Consider the following 9,465-nt stretch of genomic DNA (forward strand, 5'->3'; position numbering starts at 1 on the left):
CAGGCCTCCCTGTCCATTACCAACTCCCGGAGTTCACTCAGACTCACGTCCATCGAATCAGTGATGCCATCCAGCCATCTCATCCTCTGTCGTCCCCTTCTCCTCCTGCCCCCAATCCCTCCCAGCATCAGAGTCTTTTCCAATGAGTCAACTCTTCTCATGAGGTGGCCAAAGAGTTTCAGCTTCAGCATCATTCCCTCCAAAGAAATCCCAGGGCTGATGTCCTTCAGAATGGACTGGTTGAAACTCCTTGCAGTCCAAGGGACTCTCAAGAGTCTTCTCCAACACCATAGTTCAAAAGCATCAATTCTTTGGCGCTCAGCCTTCTTCACAGTCCAACTCTCACATCCATACATGACCACAGGAAAAACCATACCCTTGACTAGACAGACCTTTGTTGGCAAAGTAATGTCTCTGATTTTGAATATGCTATCTAGGTTGGTCATAACTTTCCTTCCAAGGAGTAAGCGTCTCTTAATTTCATGGCTGCAGTCACCATCTTCAGTGATTTTGGAGCCCAAAAAAATAAAGTCTGACACTGTTTCCCCTGTTTCCCCATCTACTTCCCATGAAGTGATGGGACCGGATGCCATGATCTTGGGTACCCATTAAAAGCAGCTCAATAAAAAGCTTGAGGGATATTCAAAATCTTAATATTTGTAAGAAAAATTCCTACAAACTTATACCCCAGGATGATTTAACCTCTAAAACACATTAAGAACTACTATAGGGCTGTAAGGTGCCTCCTTAACATTTAATAAAGAAAAATAGTTCTTCAGTATCTAGAGCTAACTCATTTTCTCTGCCTTCTGTGCTTAATAATGTCTCAAACTTTTTGATTCAGATCTGATAGAATATTTGATGTCATGGAGAAATAAAGGATTAAAAGTCTTTTCATAATATTTGTACCCAGGAGCTCCTGTGTCACCATGGTGAGATTATGTTGTCAGGATATGACATAGAATGATTATGAAGTCATTATTATAAAACAAGCTGACCATTTTAAATCCAGCAGTTTCCTTGGGAGAGGAAACAGGACAACAAGGTCCTGGACATGAATCTCTTCATTTATGTCCTCCTTTTATCAATTTGGACAAGTAGTTGTTTAGATAGAAACGAAAGCAATGGATCTGCTACTGCAGGTATGTCCCTAACCTTAAAACCTAGAAATTATGATCTATTATGTTAAATGTATTCAAGTACTTAATTAGACAAGCTAGCTGTGTGTAGGAAATCTGCTGTTTATTCTGCTTTACTATGAGTAGGTCTTCGAGAATTTCTAGGACAACACCTGAAAGTTTTACTTCTGTGTAAACATTCCAAACATAGAAACATGAAGAGTACAGCCTTACTGTCCCCTTTCATTCCCCTTCCCCACCCAATCCACCAACCCCTGCCCCTCCCCCTCCAGCCATACCAGAAAATTCTATGTGAATGAATCTAGCATGGTACCGAACACATAGTAGGTTTTAAGAATTGTGTTTTCTTGTCCCATCCCTTTTCCCACCATACACATTCACACACACATCAACACTCCAGTGCATTCACACATTCAAATACCTAGGTAATGGGTTAAACAAGCCACGATGTGGGGTAACCTAGGAAATCATACTGATTAGCCAAAAACAGCTCCCAGATTTGGCTTGTAGACTGTGGCTGGCTGGGGAGGTGATAGAGGGAGGAAAATGACAGTGGTTATCATGCTTAAAGAAATAATTGATGATGAGATTTGACTTGGATCTACAGTAACAAACCCCCATCAAAATGGAAGCAAACTTGGTTCCCAAGCACATGTTCTGATGATACATGTTCTTTCACAGTAACTACACATGCTGAATTCAAGCAGACCAAACTGCAGGAATTACGGCGACGTCTACTCATTATTATAATTGGTACCCTTATCACTGGCTATATGGTCACGTGTACCTGCTTTCTTCACTATAGCTGTGATAGCGAGGAAGCCCATAAAGCAGCCAAGTAAGTCTTACACCTTTGAATAAAAGTACAAGGTTGTGGGGAGGCACGCGTTCTTCACTATACTCTATAACTGTGAGAGCGGGGAAGTCCCCAAAGCAGCAACATTAAGTCTTACACCTTTGAACTAAAAACACAAAGTGGCAGGGTGTAGGGGTGAGGTGAGGAGGTGGGTGTGCACGCGCATGAAGAACTATACCTGCACACGCATGCGCATTTACACCTAAGCGGGTTCACTGTTGTTTTGTTACTTACCATTAACTTGAGACTTCAGAAGAGCTACCAACATCTTGTGGGCTGGATATGTTCACTTAAATGAAGCTCTTAAATTATCTCAAGTACATTATCAACTTTAGCCAAAACTATCTCCTATTCAGGGTTCACTTGAGCCCCAGGCTGCTAATTTCATTGTAAGTTGAGTCTATGAAAAGAGGGAATGACTATCTAAATAAGACAGAATCAAAATCTCAGGGGAGAAGGAGTTGGGTCTCTGCATTCCAAAGATAGTAACACATTTTGGATAATCTATCATTTTGAGATGTAATAACATGAAAAATTTTCAACTGTGTTCAGTGATTCTAGTCCCTGGCTTTAATATAGGAGGATTAGGCTGGCACTTGGTATACCAGGTCTCTAAAAATTTCCCAATCCAAGGACTGGTGACTGAAATATACCACTGTTCTATTCCTTCAGTTTTAGAGTTAGCATGTGAGGATTAATATGTATGGTTACAAACCTTGATGGTGTAAATATGATAGGAAAACAATGAATTTGGTCTAAGACTTTTTTATGTGACAAGTTGTGACATTTGTGCCTCTGTTGCATATCAACTTGTGGCTTTTTTGTAAAAACTATAATTTCTGGATTAGATAAATTCTCTCTCTCCCTCTCAACAGTAGATTTGAAACAAGTTTGTGTCATTGCATATATAGACTATATGGTTATCCACTGTGGTTGAAACAGCAAAATTAAGAAAAAGAAAAAGAAAAAGCATTCAACACGAATTCAAACCTGTAACCTGAGTCATAGTTTTCACCACACTCTGATTCTTACTGTGTTCAATTTTCCTGCTAGAGCCACAAAAAGACCACAAGTCTAAATTGACACAATAGCCCATATTTTCTGGTAACAGCAATCTTGCTCCTCTGATTTAAATTGTCATATTCCAAATCCTCTGTATTTTCAGGGACAAGAAAGAAGATATCACCATCAAGGCATCCAGGTCATCTAAAATATCATTTACTGACTCCAAGTCACCGACTGTTGGTCTGGGCGATCCAGAAAGACAATCCGTGGTATCCAGAATAGATAAGTCATCTGGGCCCTCAAGTCCACGAAAAGTTCCTTCAAGTGCAGAAAAGTTAGTCAGGCCCTCGAGTCAAAAAACACCATCCAAGCCATCAGCTCCCAAAAAAGTGTTAGGATCACCCCCCCAGGAAAAGTTGCATAGAACACGCAGTCCAAAAAAGGCACACAGGCAGGCTCATGCCCATAAGCTAGTCAGTCAGGTCAGTCCATCCTATCCAGAGAAGGCCATCAAGCCAACTTGGCCACCAAGTCTACACTGTCGGGTCAAGCCAACCAAATCTCCTCTACCCTATCCACAGAATCAGAGCTTCCCTGAGCAATCAAGTGTAGATAAACTGACCAAACGCCAGAGATATCTTAAACTAAAATGCCCAGCTAGTGCAGGTAGGGCAGAAATATTATCTAGGCCTCATCCAGTGAAGTTTTGTCGATGCTACAAGGAAAAGTGCCTTGTTTGCAGAGCTGTTTCTGAGCCGTTCATCACTCATGTTTCAGACGCAAATAAAAAGCATGTTCCAGTTACACTGTTTTCACGGGAATTGAAGCACTTTTACAAGTCGTATAAAAAGAAACAACCCAAATACAACACAGTGTATGGCAACATGAGTGACAGTGATATCACAGCATACAACAGTGATGGTGAGAGTGACAGGGAGGTGATTATAATCTGCAACATAAAATGCAAGGAAGACATGTTTAAAAACTCCCGAAATAATTAAGGGATCAAAAGAAAGACCACCCATGCAGAAGAAGCAAGCTTCTATGAACTATTATACACTCACCATATTTAAGAACCTGGTAGAGGAAAACTCCACTTGGTATCACTATTGAGATTAGACTTATATCCATCTCGAGGCAATTTACTTGAAAAATAGTAAATAAATGTGTGACATAACAACTGATTTTGTTGTAATTATTATTGTATTTTAGAGGTATAAATCTCTTTGCGAGGTATCTTAGATCTACTTGGGCAAATTCTGGGAGATGGTGAGGGACAGGGAAACCCAGCCTGCTGCAGTCCATGGGGTCGCACAGAGTTGGACACGACTTGATGGCTGAACAACAACAACGTAGATCTGGTCACTTGGATGGGCTTCCCAGCTTGTGCAGTGGTAAAGAATCCACCTGCCAATGGAAGAGATGTGGGTTTGATCCCTGGGTTGGGAAGATCCTTTGGAGGAGGAAATAGCAACCCACTCCAGTAGTCTTGCCTGGGAAATTCCATGGACAGAGGAGACTGAAGGGCTACAGTCGATGGGTTGAAAACAGTTGGACGCAGGCACAGGGTTATATGCGAACCACAGTCACACACACACACACAAATACAAAAAGGGATTGCAAGATGGGTACCCTGGGCTCCTCTTCCCCTTGGATTAGCCCTCAACTGAAGTCTCAACCCAACTATCTTTTAAATTTTGACAGAGTGTCCTCACAGTTTAAGACTGTCTTTCTCTGGTGCCCAGTGTGTGGCAGAAATGGCTCTGTGTGCTTGATTCTGGCTGCACTGGGGAAATTCCTGATAGTTATTTCCTTTTTTAAAACATATTTATTTGACCATGCCAGTTCTTAGTTGTGGCATGCAAACCCTTGGCTGCAGCATGTGATTCTCTGACCAGGGATAGAACCCAGACCCCCTGCATTGGGAGTGTGGAGTTTTAGCCACTGAACCACCAGGGAAGTCCCAATACTCATTTCTAATACCACTGCCTCTGATGACTGCTACCAAAGTAAGGGTCCAGGCTCCAGCCCCCACTCTCAAGGTTTTTGATTCTTTTGGTTACCCTTCAAATTGATAAAGAGAGTTTGCCCTGTTGTGCATTCTCAGAATGGCCCAGATAGAGGTCGGATATCTACCCATTTTCTTCACAGGGTACCTTCTTACTTAGAATCCAGAGGGCTGGGAGGCCAGGGGAAAACCTTGGAGTTATATTTTCTAGCTTCCTCACTGATGAGAGGTTATCCCTGCCCACTTCCAAGAGCATGGTTCAGAAAAACAGACAAAATCCTGCAGTCCCAGCCTATATTCTAGTACAGTGAGGTCAGTCCCCTGTCACATTCAGCAGGGTCAGTTAAATTCCATAGCTAGCATATATTGGATGTGTACTACTTGCCAGACATTGTACTAAGTCCCTTTATGTCCGGGATATCTGAAGGCCACCCTCCCCTCAATTTTACTGATTTAGAAAAAGGACTCACAAGACTCAAAAGCAGATTATAGTCATGTCTGAGGTTTATTAGAACAAAAATGTACAAATCAAAAGCAACAGGAAAAAGACTTCTTTTTGGGTGAATCAGAGAGTTTGGACATGCGCTTTTGAGTACTTGCCCCTCTGGGGCCACCTAGGACATTCTCTCTTCTCTAGCAATAATCTAGAGGCATGTGTGCAACATGGCTCTGCCCAGGGAAGCCTCAGCATCTGAGGCTTTTATTGAGAACAGGTCCCATAGGTACATCATGCTCCATAACCAGACATGGCAAGTGAAACTCAGGATCCCAACAATGACACCAGATGCACATTATCAATGTTGATGTTTGTGCCAAGCAATCAGGTGAACAAAACATGATCATCAACCAATTAACATTAGAACATTCCCCCTGGGTTGACCAATAGTCAAATCATGGTTTCCAGTTCCCTTGACATACAAGAACCAAACAACCAGACCTGCTGTGTTAACACTTTCCTCACATTCACATATTTTATTTAATCCCCAACAGTCCCCTATTATATGGACTACCATATGAGTTAACCGATGCTCTGTAACATATAGTAAGATCACATCTAGCAATTGATTGAATCAAGATATGAATCTATGATTGACTTAAGTTCAAATTTTCATTATGCTGTACTGCCTTCTCACTTCCAGTTTCTGGGGTATGTGTTTATTCTCAGATCACCCAGTCCACTGGTATCAGCAAAGTCCTTACTTGACTTTTAATCAATCTGGACCATCCTCCTAACTTACCAGGAACATATAAATATGTCTTGACTTCATTCACATCTGACTTCCCCATAACCTCTGCCTCCTCCACTGGTAGTCTCCTGGTGGGGTCTGTAAGGTCATCATGAAATTCACAGATGGCACGATATATAAAAGTTTTAAGAGGTAGAAAATGCATTTGAAAAGCATTGTGGTAGCTACAGACTTGATTTCCTACTGGTATTACACTTTTTGTAAAGATAAACTGTAAAGGGTTAAAACTGTTCTGGGGTAGCCTGGTCTTTTTAAAATTCACAAATAGAAGCAAAAGTTCTGATCAGATTTTTATGGTTTAATATGAAAAACAGTTCAAACAAAAAAGTAGGAGTATGAATGAACCCCCATATAAACATTGCTCAGATTCAAGAATTATTATTACATGGCCAATGTTGTTTCATTTAAACTACTATCCATTGCCTTCCCATTTATATCTCCAAAAAATAATAAATTTTAAAAATACATAAACACAATACTCCATGGGGTGACAAAGAGTTGGATACGGCTGGGTGACTGAGCCGAACTGAACTGAAACACAATACTATTATCTCATATAAAACTTAATAATAATTCCTTAATATAAATTATCCAGTCTATATGCAGATTTCCTCCATTCGCCTCATGCTTTTAATGGCTGCTTTGTTCAGATGATGTTAACCAGCATTTGACAGCATCTCAGTCTAAATTTTTTTAAAAAATTAAAATTTCATTGGGTAATCTGGCTTCATATTGTAAGATGATTTTGGAGTTCATCTGAGCTATCAGTAGCCTGGAAAATAGCCAATGTCAAAACTGGATAGTTTTTCAGCTTAAATTCAACCAAAGTCTTGGTTCAGTTCAGTTCAGTTCAGTTCAGTTGTTCAGTCGTGTCCGACTCTTTGCAAACCCGTTAATTGCAGCACGCCAGGCCTCCCTGTCCATCACCAACTCCTGGAGTTCACTCAGACTCATGTCCATCGAGTCAGTGATGCCATCCAGCCATCTCATCCTCTGTCGTCCCCTTCTCCTCCCGCCCCCAATCCCTCCCAGCATCAGAGTCTTTTCCAATGAGTCAACTCTTCACATGAGGTGGCCAAAGTACTGGAGTTTCAGCTTCAGCATCATTCCCTCCAAAGAAATCGCAGGGCTGATCGCCTTCAGAATGGACTGGTTGGATCTCCTTGCAGTCCAAGGGACTCTCAAGAGTCTTTTCCAACACCACAGTTCAAAAGCATCAATTCTTCGGTGCTCAGCCATCTTCACAGTCCAACTCTCACATCCATACATGACCACAGGAAAAACCATAGCCTTGACTAGATGGATCTTTGTTGGCAAAGTAATGTCTCTGCTTTTGAATATGCTATCTAGGTTGGTCATAACTTTCCTTCCAAGGAGTAAGTGTCTTTTAATTTCATGGCTGCAGTCACCATCTGCAGTGATTTTGGAGCCCCCCAAAAATAAAGTCTGACACTGTTTCCACTGTTTCCCCATTTATAGGCAAAGCCAAATGATCTAAGCCCTCTTCTCTTTATCATTCTTAAGCTAAAGACTTGTAATACTTTAAAGGCTGGGAATATTAATATCTAGTAAAAAGGACTAACTGCCAGTGACAACCAATGATAATGACATGTTAAACACAAGCTATGAGCGTGAGTATGTATGTTGCTTTTTAAACCACACTTAATTATAGAGTAGGAGTCTACAGAATATTTGAAGCTCATTCAACGTGAAAAATTCTAGGTGCATTAGTATGGGGCTTCACACATAAAACCGATATAAAATATGTAAAAAAGCATGTACGCTGAGTTAGAGAAGAAATTTTGCAAAAAAAAAAAATAATAATATTTTTTTTACCAAAGCTTCCACAAGTTAATACCTAAAATAACTTGTCTCACTTCAAAGGATAGTTTTTGGCACTTCTTGGCAATGTCCTGGTTTAAGTAAGAGGGCTCTGAATCTCTATTTCCTAGCCTTCTTGCAGCATTGTCTTACCTGTCATGATACCTTTCTTATGTCTGGCTCCCATTTTATGTTTCCCGGTTCAGCAGGTATCAGGGCTGTATGTGTCAGTCCTTGGCTTCCTTACATTTCCGGCCACCAGGGGTCGCTGTGAAGCCAGTTTCAAACGTGGTCCTTCCCTCTAAGACCATCAGCGCTGTGTTTCCCTTTCATCCACATTCCTTACCTTCATCTCCAAAACTCATACCTTGCTCCTGTCTATGGAACTAAAATCGTTAATTCTTCAGTCATGTCCAACTCTTTCTGGCTCCATGGACTGTAGCCCACCTTACTTCTCTATCGACGGAATTCTCCAGGCAAGAATACTGGAGTAGGCAGTCCTTCCTTTCTCTAGGGGATCTTCCAGACCCAGGGATCCAACTCAGGTCGCCAGCACTGCAGGCAGATTCTTTACCATCTGAGCTACCAGGGAAGCTCTGGGTTCACAGAGAGTCGGACACGACTGAGTGACTAACACAACAATAACAATGGAACTGAAATTAATTATATTTTGCTCCTTTTATTCAGTAAGTTCAGTTCAGTTCAGTCGCTCAGACCTGTCCAACTTTTTGTGACCCCTTGGACTGCAGCATGCCAGGCTTGCCTGTCCACCACCGAATCCAGGAGCTTACTCAAACTCATGTCCATCGAATGGGTGATTCCATCCCACCATCTCATTCTCTGTCGTCCCCTTCTCCTCCCGCCTTCAATCTTTCCTAGCATCAGAGTCTTTTCATGAGTCAGTTCTTTGCATCAGGTGGCCAACGTATTGGAGCTTCAGCTTCAGTATCAGTCCTTCCAAGGAATATTCAGGACTGATTTCCTTTAGGATTGACTGATTAGATCTCCTTGACTGGTTGAATCTCACTTTATTCAATACAGTGCTTTCTAAAAACGTATCCCTTAAAAAAAGTGCAAAAATGCAGATTTCAAACATTTCCAACATGTATTTCTACATGAAATTCTATAAGCATGGAAGTACACAACATTGTAAATCAACTTTACTTCAATAAAATTTTTAAAAATTAAACTTTTAAAATTTAAAAAAATTTAAGAAATTATATACACAATGGAATATTACTCAGCTATAAAAGGAATGCATTTGAGTCAGTTCTAATGAGGTGGGTGAACCTTTAGTTTATTATACAGAATGAAGTAAGTCAGAAAGAGAAAGACAAATACTGTATAGTAACACATACATGCGGAATCTAGAAAGATGGTACTGATGAT

The 9,465-nt window shown here is 40.9% G+C and overlaps 1 protein-coding gene across 1 annotated transcript; it reads left to right on the forward strand.

The window, feature by feature from the left end:
• Window positions 1–1,045: 1,045 nt before the first annotated feature.
• LOC147341268 (uncharacterized protein CXorf66 homolog) lies at window positions 1,046–4,177 on the forward strand. Its single transcript, XM_086386511.1, has 3 exons — window positions 1,046–1,142; window positions 1,821–1,977; window positions 3,161–4,177. Exons 1-3 carry the CDS (start codon window positions 1,055–1,057, stop codon window positions 3,999–4,001), a joined length of 1,086 nt encoding a protein of 361 aa, XP_086242637.1. The 5' UTR covers window positions 1,046–1,054; the 3' UTR covers window positions 4,002–4,177.
• The last annotated feature ends 5,288 nt before the right edge of the window (window positions 4,178–9,465 follow it).

Source organism: Bos grunniens, chromosome X (assembly GCF_055505025.1).
Source record: "Bos grunniens cultivar Pamir isolate PY7600 chromosome X, Bosgru_T2T1.0, whole genome shotgun sequence".
NCBI classification, from domain to species: Eukaryota; Metazoa; Chordata; class Mammalia; order Artiodactyla; family Bovidae; genus Bos; species Bos grunniens.